This window comes from Lepidothrix coronata, unplaced genomic scaffold, assembly GCF_001604755.1.
Source record: "Lepidothrix coronata isolate B3197 unplaced genomic scaffold, Lepidothrix_coronata-1.0 Scaffold26, whole genome shotgun sequence".
NCBI lineage: Eukaryota > Metazoa > Chordata > Aves > Passeriformes > Pipridae > Lepidothrix > Lepidothrix coronata.
The window spans coordinates 7010059-7034222 of NW_016690206.1; the positions used below are offsets into that span (position 1 = coordinate 7010059).

General features: G+C 38.9%; 1 protein-coding gene across 6 annotated transcripts in view; it reads right to left on the reverse strand.

The window, feature by feature from the left end:
• Nucleotides 1–735: 735 nt before the first annotated feature.
• The window catches only part of PIGN (phosphatidylinositol glycan anchor biosynthesis class N), a 101567-nt gene continuing 78138 nt past the window's right edge, over nt 736–24164 (reverse strand). For 3 of the 6 annotated variants that reach the window (XM_017809418.1, XM_017809417.1, XM_017809421.1), the window contains exons 21-29: nt 22897–22999; nt 20349–20451; nt 18106–18192; nt 15276–15331; nt 14724–14799; nt 13429–13502; nt 10508–10550; nt 8762–8814; nt 736–1137 (exon numbers count right to left, since the gene is read on the reverse strand). In XM_017809418.1, the coding sequence (XP_017664907.1) occupies nt 1014–1137; nt 8762–8814; nt 10508–10550; nt 13429–13502; nt 14724–14799; nt 15276–15331; nt 18106–18192; nt 20349–20451; nt 22897–22999 (719 nt within the window). In that variant the 3' untranslated portion in view covers nt 736–1013. Of the gene's footprint in view, nt 1138–8761; nt 8815–10507; nt 10551–13423; nt 13503–14723; nt 14800–15275; nt 15332–18105; nt 18193–20348; nt 20452–22896; nt 23000–24164 lie in introns of those variants that run through there. The other 3 variants (XR_001873926.1, XR_001873927.1, XR_001873928.1) reach the window with 3 other exon arrangements.

The following is a 24164-nucleotide window of genomic DNA, read 5'->3' on the forward strand; positions in this document are numbered from 1 at the left end:
TAATCAGTGTACAGCCACGGGATTTGTGTCTGCATTTGATTCATGGTGCAGCCATTACCGACGCTTGTAATCAGGAGCAGAACACAAGTGGAAAGGAAAACATGGAAACAAAGAAAAAAGCCTCCATGTGGCATCACTCTCTGCAAACCAGCAACTCCAGCTGGTTTCATGACCTCTTTATGCTGACCTAACTCTGGGCTGCCACAGAAACAATCAGCCCTAAACCTTCCTGCCTACCCTGTCATGAACTGGACCAGGGAATTCAAATGCTATTTACTGTCCTTTAATCAGGTTCCTTTTCATTTGAATCAGCCACCTGAGTGGCATATTGCTCAGCCTGCCCAAGCACAGGAGGTAGCAGGAGAGCACAGGCAGTGGCAGCAATTCACAGTGAGATTAGCTTTTAAAAGCTGTCTTACATCAACAGCCTCACAGCACACCAGCCTTAACCTGCCTCAACATCTCACATACGCACGCTGACACAGTCACAGAAAGCACAGCCAGGTTCAGAGGTATTGAAATGCATATGCCACATCAGTTACACACAAATCAGTGATCTGCCCAGAATGATTTCACTTAGGCCTTAGTCAGTGAGATGCTTATGCGAGGCATGAAATCAAGCTAGAACTTTGCAGACTCTTAATGAGAGTATGTGTGAGACAAACAGCTGGCAGACAAGCTATAACTACCAAAATACTCCAAACAAACCAACCACAAAAGACAGTTGTCTATTTATTTTAAAAAAGAATTTTGTTGCTGTTTTTATTTTCAAGAAATATGTACACTTGGAGAATAAACCAGAGGCTTTTTTATCCCCGTTGATGTCTAAATGATAATTCTCAAATGCAAATTTCAGTCACGTGACAGCATTTAATCTGTATCAACAGAGCACTCTGATCCCTGAATAGGATTTTGGCACTCTAGTCCATTAAGTCATATTTACATTCTGGAGGTGGAGACTGGTTCACAGGAAGCCTGAGGATTTGAACAAGGTGGGAACACTTATCGCTTTATCATGTGGAATGGTGCTTAGTCCTTCTGGGAAGTTCAAGTCTCTGTGTGGTTAACAGCTGTGCCAGTCCATTCATCAACATCATAAATATGGTCAGAGACATCACCAGCACATAGTGGCTAATGCTGCAAGGAGGAGACAGATAAAAAAAGTGAGAGAAAAATACAAATTTGCAGAGTTAAAAAAAAATCCTGACATAAACAACCCTCTGAATATTTTTTTTTTCATTTTAACTAGGCCTAATTATTGACCCAGGATGTCATTATATACTCTCCTCCTGGAAGACAAGTATTAGAGCAGCACTATCATGTCAAAAACAAAGTCTGTGACAAAATAAAATGGTGGGGACACCAGAAACCACAACTGAGCATATATTAAGTGAGTAAGAGGTGCCAGGTGTCCTTTTATTCAAGTAGGTAATTCAAGTTATGTGACTGAAACAATTGCAAAACTTCCATTTGCTGTCAACTATAACACAGAATCTAGAGAGAACTTGCCATCGGGTAGACATTCCTTGGTAGTAAGACAACTTAGATATTTATGATAGCTGAACTGCAATTTTCTAGAGAAAAACTATTCCAGTGACAAGAAGCTGTAAGAAAAACAAACAAACAAACCAAAAAAAACCCACAACACCCCCCTCCACTACTTTTTCACTCACCATTCTGAAAACTGTAGAATTCTCTGCTGTAGTAACACATGTTTTCAAAGAGATTAAAGAGGTGAGTTGAAGAGTGGCTAATAAACACAACACGAAAATGCAGCTTCTGGGTTAGAAAATCCTTAAGTCACTAATGATTAGAAGTCTAATGAGCAAAGAGCTTGTTCTCCACTCGCTCAAATTCTGTTACATGATACTCCCTAGTGTTACAGATGGGCTATTCAGGGTCAGACTGAGATTTGGCCTAGGATATTCAGCATCCTATGTTCAACAGGTTCAAGGCCCATTTGGAAATAAATCTGGCTAAGGATGTCAAGAATAACAAGAAGGGCTTCTTCAAAGACACCAATAACAAAAGAAAAACTATGAAAAATGTGGATCTGCTACTGAATGCAGAGACCCTTGCAACAGAGGTTGCAGAGAAGGCTGAGATACTGAATGTTTTCCTTGCTTCAGTCTTCACTGCCAAGGCTAGCTCTTGGGAATCCCTGACCCAGGAGATCAGGGAGCAGGTCGGCAGAAAGGCAGACTTTCCCTTGGTGTGGGAGCACTGGGTTAGAGACTATTTTAAAGTCTGACATCCACAAGTCCATGAGTCCTGATGGGATGCATCCACAAGTGCTGAAGGAACTGAAGAAAGTGCCAAGCTACTCTCAATCATCTTTGAAAGCTCATGGTAGAGGTGAGCAATTGGAGAGGTGCCAGAAGACTGAAAGAAAGCCAAAGTCACCCCAGTCTTCAAAAAATGGTAAGAAGGAGGACCAGGGAGTTACAGACCAGTCAGCCTCACCTCCATTCCTGGAAAGGTGATGGAATGGCTCAACCTGAAGGTCATCTCTAAGCATGTGGAAGACAAGAAGGTGATCAGGTATAGTCAGGATGGATTCACCAAAGGGAAATCATGCTTAACCAATCTGATTGCCTTCTATGATGGGATACTCTCAATTGAGCTGCTGTTAATGTAAACCACTAGTCATTAAGAAACCAGAATTTTTCCAAAGCCAGTGACATTCCAGGTTAGAGCTGCAGATGAAACACCTCTGCACTTGTCTTCATCATGCATCCAGTGCTGCTTTGGTTTTTTCTGGGACTAATGAAGATACTGGCATTCTGACATGAGAGATACTCATACCTCCTGATGCACTTATACCCACAATTTCAAAGTAGATGGCTCTTTAGGACAAGCAGAGTAACTTCAGACTCGATGAAGTCTGAATTTAGTCACAAAAAAGGATTGCAAGGAACACTTGCTGGCTTAATGATCTGGAATTTCTGCCAGAGGACTCATTCAGTTTGAGAGTTTAGCCACAGAAGAGCAGTAAAGCTCATAATGTCGATGCTATCAATCCTCACAACCCTGAGACTGTAGCAACTCTGGCACTAGCCTAGCACAATTTAGCTCTGTGAAGTGGAGAAGCACCAGCTCTTAACAAAGCTGGGCCACTAACCACTGCGAGAGAGTAAAAGTAATCCAAGAAGTTCACTAATGAGCACAAGCTCTTCTACAGCCAGAGTACCAGTAACTAAAGGACCAAAGTGTATGGAGAACACAAAACCAGACTTTACCGATGCTATAGGACTTTTCCGTTTCAGTTAAGTCTGACAAAACCTTCTCACAAATACCTTGCTAAAAATATATAATTTTAAGAAATCAATTAGAAAAATCCACTGCCATAAATGGGCTCAGACCTCAGTGAGCACAATCCACCTCAAAAGCTTGCATCCATGTAAACTCCCACCTGCATGCAGCACAACTAAAAATATTCAGTAATGTGAACAACTCGAGGTTTAACATATCAGACAGGAAACATCTTTCCTACAAGCATCTGCTTCTTGCAATTCTAGCTAAGCAGAGCAGCATGTCTATGACAGCCAAGCTCCTGTCCCGTTTCTGTGGGGAAGGTGTAAGAAGACACAGGGAGATCATGCACGAAGTCAGGCAGGAAGCCTACTGTCACCTGGGTAGTGCACTTTGGACTTCGTAGTACACAGCACATCTACAACAAGATAACGCAACTCCCTCAAGAGTTGCCCTTGCAAGACCATCTGTGTGTGTTACAGCTTCAGTTTCAGCTCTCCATGGGAAAGGAGATGTTGACAGCTGAAATTCAAACACTTGTTGCAGTTACCTTCATGGCTTCATGTGCCCTTGGGGACTCTACAAGCACCACAGGTACATGAGTTTGCATAGCTCTTAAAGGACAGTTACTCCAATAAATGGCTTAGTGTCTCATGCATTACTGGTAACACCTCAGCCTTCCTTCTCACCTGGCTCCAGAATTCTAGTTTTTCACGTAAGCAGCAAGGCCACGCTCCTTCTAACTTTCAAAGAAAGCTTGAATGAGAAATCTGAAAATCACAAGCCAAATGAAGGCCCTGCCTTTATTCCTACAGATACCCCAAGACAGCCACCAGAGGACCATGGTTGGCATCAGCATGGTCCCTAGACAGGCATCTGTCAAGACCCTAGACAGGTCCTGTCTGACCCAAAAGGAGCTCTTTCAGATGTGGGTGCTTATCAGTGATTTGGGAGGGCATAGAGACGGGCTTTTTCAAAGGCAAAATCTCCACAAACTCTTCTTAGCTACCTGTCAGTTGAAGGACTGGGTACCTTTGCAAAGAAGAGCGTGTTGCACACACTTCTCCCTTCCTATTCTGCAAAAGGCTGAATAGTTATGCTCCTTTATTAAGATATCAGTCATTCAGAGTAAATATATATATATTGCCATAGAGCACAATTAAAAACAATTTCAATCTACTTGTCACGTAATTACAAATAGTCAGCATCTCTGGGGTTATCAGCAACTGGTACTGTGGTGCCTGTGGGCAGTTTGTCTGGTAAATTACATTTTAGGCTGAGGTAATGCTGTAGGTAAACAAACAAAGCAAGACTCTTACGAGTATATGCCAAACAGCAGTGTCAAAATCTTGATCCCTATACAATTCAGAACTGCATCCTTGACTGGATCTGTAGTTACAGTGAAGAAGGTAATTCTCAAAACAAGCTTTCTGCATCAGAAATCAAACCTGAGCCAATGAGAAAAGGGAGTGAGATTCTAGGCTCCAGGCAAGTTAGATCCATGTGGAGGAAGAAGAAACATAAACAGATATAAGAGAATAGCATAATGGGGCACAGTGAGGCAACACTTGTAAATGAGATGGTAGAGGTAGCAGGTGTAGGCAATCATGGATGATCTATGGTAAGGCCACGCTGTTCAATGGAAAGGTGAGTGCCCTACATATGGATCAATGTCAACAGGCAAAGCTAGTGGTAGGAAAATTCTTTATCAGGGAGGAAGACACCTGTTTCGGTGGCAAGGAACCACAAGGAGAACATATGAGGTACTACCATCTCCTGACTTTTTTTGTGACAGTGTATATTGGTGAGAAGTACTAATCAAAGACAAGAAGAGTCTAAGATAGCCAAAAATTTGAGGGGTTGGGGGGCCGGAATAAATCTTGTTCCAAAACTTGGCTTTCTCTCAAGACAGGCTAATTCCTAAGATGACACACCTGATTAGAAGCTGGAAAGACAAGAAGATGGAGTAAGTTACCATAGCACTTAAAAAACTAGAAACAAAACAAGTAAAACAAAAACAACTTGTGCAAGAAGTGAAGAACACTCTCCAGAAGAGTCCAAAAATATTATTTCTCCATGACATGCTATTTTGAACAGTGTGACTGTTCCCCAGCACACCCTACAACTCTAGATCTGGATTCTGAATTTTAAGTCTCTTGCATTTACAGCCAGGATTCCACACCCTCTCTCCTCTGTTTCACAAAAAACAAATCACAAAGCACGTAATTTTTGTTTTAATAGTCAGACCAAGAAACCCCAGCACCCTAACCCTGAAATCAATTCCATTATCCCTAAAACCTACAAAACCAGTCTCGTACTTAATCTATGCCCCCAGACCTTCAAGACTGCAGAAGAACAGTTAAGATCATAATTTTATCTTCCAGCAACGTTATAAAGAGGGAGCAGTACAGTACATGTCTGTATAAAGCTATATAATAGCCATATAAAGAACCTTTAAGGTTTATCTTGACTATCATACTGTAAAGCTATTTAAAAATTGCATATACTGTAAAGACATAGTAGGCTTTAAAGGCTATTTCTCTCTCTCTCTGGAGATCTATAGATAGAGACAGATAAATATACCTTTTAAGCCACAGAGAAATTATTTTAGTGACATTGCATATGATGCAATTTAGGTTACCTCGAAATATAAAGGGTAGCAGGCCTCAAAAGCTTGCGTAAGCCGTTGCTTTGAGTTCCACATTCACCGCAAGATTATTATCCTGTTATTACACCAAAACAATGAAAAGCACTCTCTGAAAGACAAGTTTGCACTGATTTTGGCACGGCCATTAAGAAAAGAGGCTTTAAAACTTCCTAAGAAGCCGTAAATATTTATGGTAATTGATAATGTACTGCAAGGAGGGAATCAGTTGATAACTTGCTGAATGTGGTAATACAGGACTGTATGTTGGATCTGTTGTTGCTCAGCATTTCATTAATGAACTGGAAGAATGGAAAAGGTAAAATCTGCTTCCATTCAAAGGCAATACTTAAGTGGCATGGGAAATTCAATCAGGAGAATAAAGACATCACATTGTTAATACAAGTATGAGGCATAGTAAAATGACATGTCATGTAGTTAAGACATGGTAGAACGAGAGGTAGAAGTCAGGAGTTAGGGGTGAAATGTTTAAAAAAAGGAAATGTCAGTTCAGTAAACAAACCTGACTTCCAAACAATGAGATCCACTAGGAAACAAAACATCAGCTTAGAAAAAGGAGTGAAGGTCTTTTTATCGCAAGGGATTTAAAACCAGCCCTTCCAAATGAAACTTGGGTATTAAAAAGACAAGTATTGCTTAATGAGAGTCTCCTACTGAACTTGCATATTCTTGGTAAGAGAGAGGAATACAAAAGTTTTAAAGTGTGGTAATTAGAAAATCCATAGAAAGCCATGACCACAAAAAAGAATGTGGAGAGTAAAGAAAAACCAAAGAGTATGGAAACATACATCAGAAGTTTTACAAATGTGGCACATATACCACTGGACTCTAACAGACTTCGGAGGAATGAACAGCCACTGGGCGATTACATTGCTGCTTTTCCACCTGTGATTTCAGTAATGTGGTAAACAGTAATGAAACACAAATCCAGATATTTTTGCTCACACACACTTCGTATCAGTGTCACAAAACAGACAAAGCCCCCCCGCCCCCCAAAAAAAAAAGAAAACATAAGAGCAGGTGTCCCTAAGAGTGCTCCTATTCTTTGTTCTGAGAAATCCCATACAGGTTTTGTTCAGATACAAACAGTTGGGGGTAAAAAAAAAAAAAGAACCATCATTTCCTTAACTGACTCAGCCTTCTCAGGAAAATTTTGGCAACATGTAAAATTTCAGCTAAGACAGGATATTTTCAGACCTTGCTGTCAAAGCAGCAACAGACAACACTGCAGAGAATTGTCATAGAGTTGTCACTGCACTTGCAACAGGAGGACAGGAAAAAGCCATGTTAGTATCTCACTCCCACTGGTTTTGGGAATTGCCCAAACCCCCGCAAAGCTCATCTTCCCTTTCAGGAATAAACAAAAAAAAGCTTCTGCTGTTGCTTGCTAATTTTGCCAAGGCCTGAGGATCACACGTTAGAAATCCGCTCAGAGGAAAAAGTTCTGGTGCAAAAATAATGTTCATGCTATATAAAAGAAGGAATATTTCAGCACTGTCCTTATGGCTTCACCTCTTTTCTTATGCAACCTCATTATTTTTATCTTATGTGCCTGTACACACATACACACAAAACAAATACAAAGAGACTACAATAAAAAAACATAGGTGGTAGAGTCAAGCACTCAAAAGGAAGTAATGACAGAGACTGCCTGAACATTATGCATTGCCACGTTAAAAATTAATCACAAATTACTCTTCTGAAAGGCCTTTTTCAGTGCTTTCTTCAGTGATCAAAACACACATGCGGAGAGGCAGAATTATAGTGGTGCATAACGAGCTCTCCTAAAGTCTTCAGAATAAAGCAAACTTCCAGCTGAAATGGATCAAACAATGCATCACTGTTGTAAAGCTCTACACTATGAAGGCCATGTATCAGAGAGGAAGCTTTTGAGTACTTGTAACAATTTATATTTTTGCTGCTAACTCCTACTTAGCAAGCTTCCTACCCAGCAGAACAGAAATTTTTGAAAGAAAACAGGTAGAATACGTGTGCACATGTGTGTGTCCATGCATGCACCTGCTGCTGGGAATGTAGGGGCTCAGCAAAGTAGACTAAACAGAATATTAACAATGGGTCACTATTCAACTTCTGTTTAAATAACAGTGTCAAGTGACCAGATTGGCTGGATTAGTAACGACGCATTCCCCGCTAAGCTTATTATGGCATATTATCTATTTCCACAACTCAGGGAAGGTAAACCTGAAATGTGTATTCCTGGTGTTTATTATTTGTGGACTATTCATAAACAAGACTCCACAGTTCAAAACCTGCCCCACGATGTATGCTGTGGAGGCCAATATGACTCATAATGCAAAACAAATTCTGTTACTTTACCTGTGATTTCTGTGTTTAAATGCTGAAGTTAAACTTTTCCCCAAGCAGAGGGAAGATAAATGCATGGGCCTTGGTAGCCACCAACATATTTACACAAGGTTCATGAATTCACAGTGGACTGTATAAGGAGGCTTAACTAGACACAAGACAACTAACAACTTTGATAAATTGTTATTTTAACAGTGATTACAACTAATTAAAATGAAAAACAGTAGTTATAATATTTTTGTGTAATTACTCTTAGCAATGAAACAAATCATACTAACTGTATTTCTTGCCATGTTGGATTCATTATTTTGTGTTGCTCTGGCACAGATTTTCAGACACAAGTTTTAGCTTGAGATATGTATACATATGTGTGCACATGTGTTTCAAGTATGTGAAACATCCCTGAATCATTAGATTAAGGAGAATCATTGCAAAAAATTACAAGAGTTATGAGTAGATAAACAACAATATGAACCTATGAGCCTTTAAAATGCACTGGAGGCAAAAAAGGTACTGTACCTTGTTCCAATATCCAGCCAGCTTCCATAATCTTTCACCAAAAAGAAAAAATGCTAAGAAATAAAACAACTTTGATTAGTACATCAACACTGCACAATTCAAAACAGAAAATTAAATCCCAATGTTTAAGGCTGTTTACTCCAAATTTCTAATTCTTCAAGTAAAATAAGGGCAAAACATTTCAAGGAATGTTCATTTGGACCATAGTAAAGAATAATCTAGGAACAAGAAATAGATTTAACATGCTATCAAACAAAAACATCTAAAGAAGCAATAAGTTCTGTCTAGCTGGGCTTGTAAGAAACAGTAATACCAGAACTTTTTCAATAAGAAAAGCCAAGCCACCTTATTGTTTGAAATAACAGGATCTCAAATGTATAGTGCCTAAAACTTTTCATGGAATTTCAACATAAATTTCTTCAGGCAACTCTGGCAGTTCCCCACCTGTAAAGTGGGAAAAATGTTGGGAGAAGACAGTACTTGTCTATTAGTGACTTCCCTTAATTCTAGCTGATGGCCACGTTGATTCAAGATCACAAACCCCGTTCTCTTTTTTTTGTCCTGCAACTTCCTCTCTTCTTTATACACACAGAGCTCCTGCATATCAAACCTCTTCAGTAATATGTGTTTGGTTGTTTTGGTTTTTTTTATACCAAATATATACTTGTTAATTGTTTTAAAATACTTAAACCAAAATAGAAGAATATGTGAGATGTAAGACCTGGATATACTGGGCTTGCTACACACTGGTAAATACCTGCAGGCTTCTTTTGGTTTAGTTATACTGATTTTATTAGTGAAATGTTATAAATGTGGTTTAATGGTATTTTAATCCTTTTCCTGTGGTAATTATCCAAAATCAGATTAGTCATACAGACTTATTTGAAACTAGATATAACTATACCTTCTTCATTTCTCACTCTACAGACAAATTAGTAATTATTGGATTTTTACTCACTGTTTTTCCTATCAGGTGATATTCACAGATCTCACTGTACTAGGATATAAGATCAGGAAAGCTCACTCCAAGGGACAAAACGAAAACAGAGTGTATGAAGTGACAACACCAGCTCTACCTGCTGGTTTGAAAAGGTTTCTGTTTACCTTGTGATAGCTAGTGGCACTGCTTGTTGAGATGAAGACAGTTTGAGTGGACAACAAAAGCATACTTTTAATCTGCAAAAATTATGTTGGGGTATTTTCAGCTTTGGGTTGTTTTAGCTAGCTTGATTTGCAGATGCAAGCTTTCTGAAGATAGCATTTCCTAACAAAGGGCACAAAGTGACTTTTCGGATGTTGCTGATCTCTTGGATTCTGACAATTTTAACAGAGTTGGTGGGTAATGCATTTCTATTTTTCAAGGGAAGCTGGTGTGGGTAAAAGGTTGCAAATTCTTGAAAAATTAACTAAACCATGCCCACAGCTAAAACTGACATTCTTATTTAAATTTTTCCTAGGAATTTGATTGTAAAGTATATGAAAACCTCAGAATGGTAAATTATTACTTCATTTTTGTCTCCTATTATTATGAGAACACTGCTTTTTCAGACGCATTAATTACACGAAATTTGAAGAGCAGTGATTGGAAGAGTTTTATCTCTAAGTTATGCTAGGATTTCAATCCAATTCTCTGCCCTAGTTACAGGAACTTTGAAGTCTGAAACAAATTCAGATCTCTCTTGACGGAATTAGGAGAACCCTCTGCTTCTTGATCTTATTGGAACAGAATGTGCAACAACAACTTACCAAAGCCATAATGTCTGAAATCACAAGAACAATGAGGAAAAGGCTGCAAAGAAAAAAAAAAAAAAACAGACCACTGACCTTTATTTATGGCCACGGATGTTAAAAAAGCTTATTAAAACCCCCACAAAGAAAGTAAAGTAAGATAGGATTTCTTGCACTTGCCTTTCAAACACTTGGGTATATTTCAAAGTATTAGAGAACAGTTAAAATACATGACTAGGACATGCAGCATTTATAATGCCACTCTGCCTGAAAAAGGCACTTCAAATTAACAGAGTTTCAATTTTGCAACAAAGAAGCCTAACTTGAGTAATTTTTTGGAGAAAAGAGCATCTTTACAAACAGCACCTGCCTATTCCTCATGCAGGAAGCTCTATGCTAGTTAGACCAAATACAACTGATTTAGAAGCTTCACAATGTACCCAAGAGTGAGCAAAGCTGTTTGGCACAGGCAGACAGGCACCTGAGTTGATCAGTCCCACCCTGACAACCACCCTGCTGGGAAAGAGGCTGCTAAAGGAGGAGCTTTGCACCCTTCCAGATCTCTGGGTGCCCATAAGCTGCTCTGGGAACACCCAGCATTTTGGTGGCATGCTCCCAAATCCATGGGCCTCTCTGTCAGGTGGCAGGTTACTCCCGGGAAGTAGGCTGTGGCCAGTAAAACAAACCAGAAGGGAGGATGCAGAGCTAGTTTTTCCCCCCCATTAACCTAATCTTCCTTTCATTAAACTATGTAAATCGTAAATTATGTGAAAGCAATTGCTGTAACTGGTTAAAACTGGTTTCTAAGTTAATGACACTGAAACAATGTTGCAAGCAGCTGACCCATTAACAAAAAAACCCCTTTAAATAGAATACAGATAATTTATCAGTACTACCCTCATAAAACCACAAAGGGTTTTTTCAGGAAAATGTCCTGCTGCAGCGTTGCATGAGCATGTACTGGGGGGACACCCATACCAATGCCTCCAGATGGGGAAGTTTCTGATACTGCCTGTGTCAGTTGTGCTTCATTAGCAAATCAGGATGCAACAAACCAGCTGCATTCTCCGACACACCGAAAGGTTTCTCTTCCCCTACCTACGGCTCAGATAGGATGTTGCAATCTTACAGTGCCTAGGAGGCACTCAGCTAGAGGGCTATTTTCACAGGCAAGCTCCAGGAACATACTGGGACAGAACATTCCCCAAAGAAAGGAAATTAATCTGTAAACAGGGAGTTTAGGAGCAATTTGTCCAAATAATAAAAATCTACTTTTTGCCTTTCTGAACTGCAGGAAGCCTTTCACAACAGAAGGACAATGCTAATTTCAGGGCATGTTTATACACTTCAAAGACAAGATTGTTCCCTGTGATGGCTTAATTTATCTAGCAGGGGCAGCAATAGCAATAAAGAGTGCAAGCACAGACTTCAGGATGCACTGACAATCAGAGCACAACCCCTCCAGGGATCCTGGGCATGTCTTGCGGTTTCTGCTTGTTCCCAGGCTGGTGCTGTGGCAGTATCACTGCTATTGTTACCTGAGCGCAGCTAAATGAAGCTGGCACAAACACCAGACAGAGTAACAACCACAGCCTCATAAAGCAGCACAGACATACTCATGTCCTCTGGTTTACGAAGCTGATATTATTTCCCCTCTCACACACACAGATTAACATTCCATAAAAGTTTGCAACATCACCAGCGCTGCCAAGGCGAGCATTCGCAAGTTAGGAAATGCTGACCTTTATGCTGCTCAAGCCCTAGAAATGGAAATCACTAGCTGGTTGTCTGAGCAACCCCAGTCCCTTTTGTATAAGCCTTAGTGATGAGGATGAATACCCTTCCTTGGGGGTCCAAGGATAGCCCAAGTACAGTGCACACACAGCAGGTAAAAGGGATGGTGAACCTCATGCTGCCACTCCCACAAGAAGTCACATTTCAGACTACCCCATCTCTCATTAGTACAGAGTGGTGTTGTACAAAGGAGACAACAGACAAGGCACAGGCAGGATGAAAACAAACATAAAGGCAGAGAGCATCACAGTATGTGATGTACTGCTCAGCTGAGCAATATGAAGGAGAAGGTCCCTGTGGTCCTTCTGCCACTGACAGCAGGACTTTTAGTCAGTCCCACACCATATCACATGGTGACAAGCTGAAAATCACATGGCTGACAGAGACCTCCTCCACCTCAGCACTATCCATAATATCACATGATGAAGAGAGGATTCAGTCATGTGCACTGGGTCCACTGAAAGGGGTAAGGAGGGCTAACACAGAAAATAAAAAATCTAGATAGTGAAAAGCATGATGATATTTCAAGTCTGGATACAGCCCTCTGTGAGGTTGGGCACCCATCTCACATGGTCTCTGCAAAGTCTTTAGAGATGAGGAAAGGACTGGCAGCCATCTGGTCCTACTGCAAAAAATATGTAATACTGAACACATCTGGGAAGCACTGAAGTGCAATGAAAGGACATCTGGCCTTTTTTTTTTTGCTTTTTCTTAAATGCTATTTGTGGTGAGGTCAGTGCTACAAATCTATAAAGTGGTTACTTTATAAATGGGCTATTTAAAAATATTATACTATAGGCAGAGATGCAATATAAAATAAAAATTAGACTTTAAATTCTGCTCATTTTTTTACATTATGGAGGAAAAAGTGCTCTTTCTGTGTATTGTCAACAAAGAATATTAAATATCTGATTGTTTCAGACAGGGTGAACACTTCCATTTACACTCATTTATTACCAAGAAAACAACTCCTGAGCTTGCAAAAATCACTAAACAAAACCCCAAACCATAATAACAAATAAAAGTAACAATGTGATCTAATAGTTTTTGGGGTTTTTAAATTCAGATTGAGATTTGACAGTCCTGAATTCTTATAAAATAGATTTGAAACACTTACTAATGCAGAAATATAGCACTTACTGTACCTCTTAGAAGACAGCTGTGTTGTGACTTGAACAGCTTCGAAAGCACATGATACGAGAACAAATGGGATCACAACCTGTTTAAAACATAAGCAACATGTTGGCTTATAGTAATATTTACAAAACAACCCGGGCAGGTTGTGGAAATATTTTCCTGCTTTTCAAATTATCACAGAATGTCTGTGTTATGAAAATAAAATATAGGTTAGACAGGGTAGAAAATAATTTTGCAGGAAACACTTCCCCTAAATGAAAAACTATAATTAAAACACATTAATGATCCTCACTTCATTTATCCGTTTTAGCACTAGTGATAAATACTGCAACCAGACCAGAAGTCACAACTATTTAGATTCAGTATCTCATGTGACAGAACTCCAAGTGTAATAGGACAATCTCATCTCATCTCAACCACAAAAAAGTCTAAATATAGAATGCATTCAGTAAGACAAGGATCACACTGCCCCTCCGAAGTCAAGTAAAACAAATGTAAATGGTTCAGTAAATTAAGGAAAAAACAAACAAGTTAGAAACATGAACAGTGCCTTTTGCTCTTTACAAAGCTGACTTGCAATCCTTAAGTTAGCAATGTCAACACATTGCTAAAACCTGATTTCTTGCATCCAGAAGGTTTGCATTATTGGTGTCCTGCCATATAACATGCAGTATACCTGTAGTTTAAGTCTGCTTTCTCCAGGACAGAAGCAGCAGAAAGGCAGAGGCAGGAAATATTGCTTATTTTAGCAATAACCCAAAAAGTCAATGTTTCCCTTCACCCTTCTGGCAGACTCTTTACTCAAATGCTAGCAAAGAACTCCCACACCTTGCCTGCAAACAAGAAGTGCATGCAATCCAATCTTTGACAGACGATTTAAAAATATAAAAATTAATATCCATTGTAAAATGACAACCTAATCAGTAGAACATTCAAAGCCTGTACTTAATGTAATATATTTAAAGCTAATAATATATTTATAATCTCAACATTTCTGTAGATATTATGATAAAGGAAAAGATTGTAATTTTTAAAATGAATTTAGTCTTTTCAACATTTGAGATTTCCATTTTGATACAATATACTGACCTAATGCTGTTAAAATATACATCCACACACTTTAGCTTCTCTCTTTTGGGAAATAGAATGATCTATTTTTAGAAACACTACAAAGGCTGAAAGCTTTACACATCAATGAAGCTCAAATACACATACATGTTTTTGTGAATTGCAAAGTAACAACATTATACGTTATTTATTCAACAGTTCTTTAAGATAATTTCACTAAGGTAAGATTACTAACCTTCAGTACAAGCAAGCCTCCCATCATGAAGGGACTGAACACAGTCAAGAAACAATAGACAGAAGCAGGATCAAAACTAAAGAAACATGAAAAAGACATTACATATCTTTGAAGTGGCATTTTCCATTAAAAAACAGAGCATTTAGTTACCCTGTAACACACTGGGTGTATATACATTTGTCTTAAACAAGGTTTCCAACTTTCTCTTCTCTTGCTGAAATATTAAATTAGCGAGGACTGCCAGCCTCAATTTTCTTTCTCTACAATTTTTCTCTACTTGTGTTTTTTGAGGTGCCATGCTGTTTGTGAGCAAGCAAGCTCTCTCTCTTCATGCTGTCAGTAACTTCTAATGGAATTGAGACAATCTCATAACCAAAAAGCTCAAGCGCTTCGGGAACATGTCACAGAGAGCAGAAGCAAAATAATCACCATTCCACTGACTATTGCTTTAACTCTGCTGCCCTGATTTTGCTAACTAAATTTATATTTAGTACGCCAACTGCAGGAAGAATTTTTTGTATCCTGTGTCTCAAATCTATGAACAAAATTTACCTGTTAATAGAAGCTATGTTTCCGGTGCCAAAAAAGGCTGTCACTATGAAGAAAACCTAAATGTATTTAAGGACAATACACCACAGAAATGGCTACAATAAAATAAAACCATCATTCCCCCTCCTTCATTCCAATTTACTTTCAAAATCTATCATGAAATTACAAGAAGCTGACCCACTATGACAGCTTTACACTGCATTAAGAAATCCCAAGTATTGTCTAGCTCTACCCTAGATTTCACAAATGACTATGTCAATTTTAAAAGACAGGGACTGCCTGGGTAAGGGTTTAGAGCCTGTCTTGTGGCCTCTGTAAGAAAGCTGCAGCTGGCTCTTTGGGCCCCTACCTGGCAAGATAGGAAATATCTGGACAACAAACTCAACTGTGCATTCAAACACACATGCTTTTGCAGAAAGTAATGACACATGCATGTGTTCTGCACACCAAAAGAGATGGCTTTATTGAAGAACTGACCGTGGAAGAGGTAGTTGGCTCTTAAACAAGACTAAAGGTTCCTATGCTATCCTTCCCATGGATTTGTTGTCCAAAGGTTATGCTGAGTCTACCCATTGCAACACAGGACGCCCATTTCTTTCCTTACTTGAGGGAGGGAGGACGAATCCGGCAATATCTGTATAGCTGGAAGTTTTTTGATAAACCCTATCCTTTACATCTAGATGCAACACTTACTGCTATATGAGCCCATGAAAGACATTTTTCTACCTCCTGAGCTCATTGGAGCCCATTATAGCTCACACAGTTTCAGCTGAAGGACGGTTTTTAACTGCTTTTTTGCATAAGGCAGAGGGTTAGTCAGTGAGGATGGCTGCTGCTGCCAGGGCTCCCTCTGGTCCTTTCGCTCCTGTTATAGCTCCTGCACTGGATCATTTAAGTCTCTTCATAAACAATTTGCTACCAACTGTTCAGTAGAATTGTTGGGATTCCTCATGCCATATTTTGGAAGGATTAGGTCAGCATAGCTGAAGAAATTATGCTTCCCAAGAGTATCACATAACTTCAAGATTAGTAACACAGCAGTCTAACAGAATAGTACAGTTCTGTCAGCTAAGATTTATAAGGAGAACAGGTCTGCAATAAAACAAACAAAAAAATGCCAGCGGCACATAGGTCTAATCGAAATGTTAAGCATGAGCAACCTGAATCTTCTTCCCTAAGACCAGGCTATACATTCTTTCAGCAAATGCTGACTATTGGGCCCTATATAGGAACCTTGAGTTCATCCTAAGACACACAGTTTGCAGGGTCACAGTTGCAGTATGACTGCTCTAGCAGAAAAAGTTTCTCCTCTAATACCTCTATTTCTGAACATTAAACAGCACTTAAATTAAAAAAGCCAGAACATCTTTTGAGCAGGAGTGCATCATATCTGGTCTCAGCAAAGGAGATCTGCACATTGTTTATCTTTTCAGGAGCTGAACAAAATACATCCAGGTGTTTTAAAATAAAGTAGTGCTCACTGGTGGGGCAGTGTGAGGAGCAGAAAAGGCCTTGACTCTGTGTAAACACTGTATTATCAACAGTATTCTCTGCACAAATCCAAAACATAGCCTCACACTAGCTATTATGAAGAAAATTAACTTTATCTCAGCCAAAACCAGCAGAGTTACATTCAAGTGTTAAAGTAGTACTATCCTGGACCTTTAAAAAATACAATTGGATTGCTTGATTTTTTGTTTTGCCTAATTTTCAGCATTTGACAGACAGCAATAGCTTTACTAGAAGTTTATTTTTTGTTAAAATAGCAAATGAAACTGATAAATTTACTGCAAGATGTCTCTGCTTTTTTCAGGTATACTCTAAAGCAAAGACAAATATCCGACACCTAGCAACTTGTTTTGCTTTCTTTCTTAGCGCTAAACTGCCTTCTTAAAATGGTTTCTGTTATACTTCCTCTGCTGCAGGTTCCCAGTGTTCAACAGCATAGTTCCAAAGTCAAACAGTGTGGACTCTGTGTCTGTGATACACTCTCTCAGATTTGGTTATTTGACAAACTGTAAGGTCTGTTTTTGCAAGAACCACTATTGAAACAACTCCCTCCACAACTACAATAATCCACCTGCACTAGAAACCCCTATGTTCTAGACTGGCTCAGTTTCTGTCCTACTTGTCCACTGATCATACTCAGTGCCAATTAGCTCTCACTTAACTGCAGTCCCATGACAAAAGAGAAAAAATACAATGCTATCAAGTCTGTACAGTATTAAAAAAATATCAGTTGCAGTTTCAGCTACAGCAATGCAAACTAACTATGTTAGTGAATGAACAGCTCTTCCCTCCTAAGCCCATATCACCTCTAACAGCAGAAACCACTTGCAATATAAATAATTCTAGGTCAGATTTTGTGAATGTGTTTTAGTAAGAGCCTGCAGGAACTTTCTTTCTTGTTTCATCTGCTTGGTCATGGCCCATGCCTGCTTCCTAACAGTTGCTTCCTAACACACTGCCATATGCTAAAAATGAGAATAACTTTAATATCACCTTTTTCAACTGATTCATGAAGGTGAATGAGTTCCCTCCAGCCAAAATGTAATAAAACAAAAGCAAACTGAAAACAGAATTCCTTAGAAGAAAGTTTACCTCAGGTGTAATGGTTATAAGTGGGCAGGGAACCAGATTCCAAAACAGTGCATTTTTAACTACTTGATGAAAAAGTACAATGTACAAGATCATTGCCTTTTGAGCAAAATGAGTCAAATCATCTTTACCAGCTTCTGTTTCCAATGACTACCAGACTACAGATTTTGATTACAGGTCTTTTTGAAAAAAACCCCATCTTTTCCCTAGAATGCAGCAACCAGCAAAAGGATACAAAGAAGAAGGACCTCCGGACATCATCTAGGTGGAGCTCTCGAAACTGAGTTATATCCACAGCGTAGGCAAAGTCGAAAACAGCAAGCTGGAAAGAGAGCAGAAGAATCAATACTGAATATCAACTAATGGACTTTGATAGAGCCACCATATTTTTACTGAAATGAATGAGAAGGAAATCTACTTCCCTATCATCTGTTATTAGAGTATTATAATGAGGACTGAAAACCTTTCTCATATTTTCATTATACTTTAATGAATTAATGAATCTGCCAGAAAGACTGTACAAGTGAGATGATCAAATGAACAGTGGAGCTTCCGCTGCTATCTACACTAAAAATGAACTTCTATGCTTTAGACTTATCATCATAAATATTCCTCCTACACACACACACTTCCACTGCTCACACGAGCATGTAGATAAAGACCTACAGAAATAAAAGACTGCAATTATCCTCATTTGACTTCTTTTGTGAATGAAAATACTAAAATATTCTCCACCTCCTTTACTCAGTTCTCAGCACAATATCATTTGACCTGAAGAGAAGTTATCTTCATGGAATTTAAGAGGTCAGTGAACTGCTTTTCACTAGGGAAAAGAAAAAAGTCAAGTAATAGGCACTCAACACGGACAACGTTTTAATTAAAAATAATCTCACATCATCAGAGAACTGAGCCAGATTCTCTAATACAAGATTTACTTTGCAGCATATATTAACAGGCTGATGATTTTTTAACCTAAAACATGAAGTATGGGTAAGCATTTTTGTTCCTTTCACTTGAAACCAAAAGTTTTCAGTGAATGTTGACATACAGGAAGTGATAACATAAAACATTACAGCATACCTATGTTCTTTTCATTTACATTTGATTAATAAAGCATTCATCACTGTTTAATACTGTTTTAATAGAATTTTATTTTACAACAAAGAGAACACCAGACCAACATCAGAGATGTCTTTTTACAAGATGCAAAAGATAGAGTGGGATTCTAGAATGGAAGAGAAAGTACATCCCACAGATGCCAGACACCTTTAGTTGCAATCATGGCATCACGTTAAATGTACATTTTTACATTCAGATTCCATCTCTATCACTTAAGATGCCACAAAACACGCTCACACTCATCATCCTAGCTAAACGTAGCATAAATAAAAAGTGATTCCTGTTTTTATTACTGATATTCAGCCTTGAATTGGTAAAACCTGCTCTCTCTCAAATTTCAAAACTGTCTTCCCTGTAAGAGCACTACAAAAACACAGTATGTGTCAGGTTCATTCCGATGATTGACTTGGTTCAGATTTCAATCGCAAAATAATCTTCTAATCTCCCTAATTATCATGAGCTGCAAAAGGAAGGGAAGATGTGTAACAACACTTCTCTTCGAGTGACTCTGGCCACTCCCATGCATCTGTAACCAAGTTGTCTGTGAGCTGCACCAAGGAGGGTTCATTTGGGAGGAGTGGGAGAAAGCTCTGCTGCACACCTATCTGGCTCCAAGGACCCAAACAACTGCAACAAGCACATGGATCTAACCAAAACAGTGGCATAGCCACAGTTTGTTAAACCCTTGATCTAACCCAAGAGTTAAGTTGCAGCATGAGCAGCATGGGCTTTGCAAATTGTTGACAATATACTGAGTTTTAAGGTGAAAGAAGTTGTGTTGATTACAAAACTTCCTCTACATGCAAATCTGAGAATGTGCTAGTTCCAGGCTAGTCTCCAGCTCCTTGTTTGTCTAAACAGAGAAAAATCTCTGTCCCTGAACAAAGAGTAGGAGAAAGTCAAATGAAGATTTCTAATATTTCTTATGTGTCTTCTCAGAAATCAAATTATTTTTTTTCAGCCTCTCACTCGTGACTCTGTGACCAGAATAAAAAAAGTACAGTCACATTGTACTTACTCTAAAGAGTTACTGTACCTTATGCTGAATTAGCACTATACTTGATGAACAGAGTTTTGTATCCTACAAAACATACCACTATGTCTTACTAAGTCAAACTGTCTTCCTGCATTCCTAGAAATGGCTCTGATGTGCAATATTTTCAATAACATAAAGTACAAATCTTCCTTACAAGGTCACATTCCTAGTCCATGAAACAGCTGATAAGGGCTTCCCAAACTTAAAGAAATGCAAAGTGTTGCTGTCTGAAAACCACTCAGAATATTTATTTCATTCTCAAAAGAAAAAAAATAAAAGATAAAGCTGTTACTTAACCTGATATATCTATCAAGAGCTCTTACCTTTGGTTTGAGTGAAAGACCATAGCGCTGCAGTGCTTTTTGCTCCATATTTATCCACACAAACATCAAACCAAATAGCACCAGTGGAAAAAGAGCTTCATATCTGAAGAGTAATGCAATAATCATAGTAAATGCAGTCACTAACAACTAAACATCAAATGCTGACATCTTTCTTTTCTTTTTTCTTCACACAAAGACTATACCAAGACTTAGTGGTACTCTCTCCCTTCTCTCCCCATTTCTGAGTACCCACAGTTGGTTGGTTGAATTTTAAGGCCATACAATAATTAAACAGTAAAAGTATGAGAAATAGAGGTTGCTTCAGCTTTGTTGTGTTTTGCACCCATTTTCTTATTTGATGGTTGCCACAACATTGTATGAGCACCCTTTTTAATTCTAACAAAACTGGAATAAAGTTAAAAAGAAGCAAAAGAAAAAGAATCACATTTGACATTCATTTTCTGCAAAATGGAAAATTTTGTAACAAGAGCTACTTGGAACCCAAGGAGTCCAACTTAGACAGCAACTCTACATTGTATCTCTTTAGGACCTAATCACACAAACTCATTCTGGTGATCTCAGTTTAGCTCTGAGAGAAGAGAGAGGCATCTGTATACTAAAAGATAGTACTCTGTTGAGGAGAGAGGTTCCAAGGAAAGGCATGTGTATACTAAAAAGAGCATTACATTTCACTGAACTGAAATATATCACTATAGCACTATATACCAATCCTTCACAACAGCAGCCCCAAGTCACACTATAACCATGGCCACTAAGCTGTTCTAGCTCCAGTCTCAGTCTCAGAGGAGTAGTTCTGGCTCCTACAGCACTCAAATAGCAAAGTATGAGTGCACTTACGTGAGACATTAAAACCCACAGATAACATAGTGGTGTAGATTGTAATCGGATAATATTTAGTTTCTCCTTGCCCTCTACATCTCTGTTGAACTTCATGGTACATCTCAATTTTTTCTTTGAGGATAAAATTGTAATACTAACACTGACTATGATAATAATACTGACAAGATTGTAAATGTTTTCCTTTTTATTTTTTTCCTCCTTAGACACACACTTGTTTGTCTGAAAATAAGAAAATCATCGCAGTTAATCTTAGTATTGTTCCTGTTGTGCTCCCCACTAGTGCAGCTACAGAGCAGTTTCAAGCTGGAACAAAAAATTTTGAATAGATATTTCTATTTTAATTACCAGAATGACAAGATGTTAAACATGAAGACAACAACAGCTGGGTTGTCAGTAAACAGAAGTACCTACAATCCTCATAATGCCTACAAATTAAATGCCTTCAACTGAGTCAGTGACAACTGGTTGTATGTAACCATGCTCTTCAGCTGGCTTCAATACTTCCACTGACTGCACCTAGAGAGGTGCTGTAATTACCCGGACAATGTTCAGGGTTATCAGTACATGGTATAAGAGCACCCTGAGGAGAGAAACACTGGATACTTTTGGCACCAAGTACTTTGGCTTTTGTTTTCTTTCTTAAGACTTATTCCAAAATTTTCTGCCCTATTTGGACATTGTAGGAAGACAGCAGAGAACTGTCAGAACTGTCAATGTTTACGTGGTCTGGTGCAGGGCTAAAATACAAAGAGGGCGATTGCCAGCTTCGGAGGGAACAACATTCATGCTTTATCCAGTAGCCAGCATAGGCTAAGAAGTTGAGTGTAAGAATGTGTGTGCAGTCAGGAGTAACATTAGGATCAAAATCTTAATGGGGAAGTGGGAGGAAGGGGAGGCAGAAGATAAAAGAAAAAAAGAGATGCTTCAACCAAAATGAGAGTATCCACAGGAGGCAGCTATTGCAAAATGTCTGCTGCAAGATATTTAATTCCACTTAATTTTCCAGTGTAATTAAATCCAGAGGATAAGTGGGAGGGAAAGCGGAAAGAATGGTTCCTAATCTCCCCATTAATTATGCTCTTAAGAGCTACCAAGTCTGAAAGAAAAGAAAGGGTGGGCTGACATACTGTTTTCTTCATTTAAAACATCAGAGGAGTTGACTTTCATCCAAAAAGAAGCAAGACCTAGTCTTTATGGGAACAAGCATCCCTTTGAAAAAAATTATTTCCACAAAAATCTCTCAGAATAAAATTCTCCCTCATTTTGGGACTACCTGTTTCCTGTCCCACATCATTTAAGCCATAACTAGACACCAGTGCTGAGCAGCCAGGAGAGAAGCTATTTCCTTTTGTTTGCAAGCACAAAAGCACATGTCAAAACAACAAAGGACATAAACTAAACCAGACTTTCTTATTTTACTGCGAGATGGTTTGAATACATACCCTTCTAGCCACTGCTTTGTCTAGTTGAAAGGAATGTCAACAAACTAGTGTTTATAATACAAGCAGGAATATGGAAGTTCCCCTGAAATTTTATTTAGTAAACTAAACAAGGAGATAAATGGTGAGACTGCAGCTGGAAGCAAACGTTACACCTCTAACAGAACTGTGCATGAGATGAAGTAGCTTCACATACAGCCCTGGATTGTATATGTAAAACCAATCCAAACAGAGTAAGAATGAAGTACCCTGTGCTGAGGAGCAGGTAGGTGGACATCAGGGAGAGCAATATGCTGAACAGTCGCTGAAAGAGAAACGTGGGGCTCAGTAACAGCAACACTGGGGAAGAAACTGCAACAATAAGAAGAGATCTGTCAGTCACAACATGCAGAACATTTCCTCCTTGGTAGCAAAGTAATATTCTTCAAATCTTGACATTTCATGTACAGAAATTCAATACAGGTCATATATGATCCTCTATTTTCAGAAGTCACTTTAGCTAAAGAAAAACTAATGTTTGGAACGCTTCACATTTATCAAAAGTCATTTTAGTTCTCTATAATTTTAATTCCCTGTCTTTCCACCTCACAGCCTTTATAATTCTCATGAACTGATATTAATAGGTCCATAAGAAAATGCAGAAGTACTACCCTAAAAACCAGTCAAACCTGACTGTTTAATACTCCTCTGAGAGCCCCTTACCATGGCCCTGAGGACTTCTGGCAGCTTGAAAACTGCAGTGACAGAGCCACTGCTCCATTGGATTAGAGTCATAGAACGGCTTGGGTTGTAAAGGAATTTAAAAATCATCTAGTTCCAACCCCCCATGGGCAGGGACACCTTCCACTAGACCAGATTGCTCAGAGCCCCATCCAATCTGGCCTTCTATTCTTTGTAATTAGATTAGGAAACCTGCCACATTCTGAGATGCAACTGAAAATATTGGTAATAAAGATACAGAAACCATCAACTTGTTAGCTTCTCTACTTGAAAGTTTTAAAACAGGAGTATTTAAAGACCTACAAGGGACATATCTGTCATGACTCACACCTCTTGCCTTCAACTTATAATGCATTTCTCTAATGCAGATGTGAGGTCTTAAGAGTAGCATGTCACTCCTTAGTGCAGCCAATGGCTCAGCTGCCCAGTCAACACTTGTTAGCAGAGTCCATGCTGCCCCTAAAGAGACTCCTCTAGCTGGGAAACCTCTGTAGGTCAGAATAGGGACCAACAGTTTGCAGGAGGTGAGGACAATTGGGAAGAGAGGAAATGGGACACTGCAACAGCAAGTAAAGAGGAAGAAAAACAGAGGAAAAGTGGCCAGTGCTTTAAGGAAAGGGAGAAGGAAAAGCATTGCTGTGATTTAATCTTTAAACACAATCTTTTTTTATATGAAAATTGTATGTTTATAAAGAAGTATGCTGACAAATATCATTCATGTGATTCTTCACTGCAGTATAGTACCCTCACATTATTGAATCATTCAAAGACTGCATCAACAGTAAGTCATAATTAA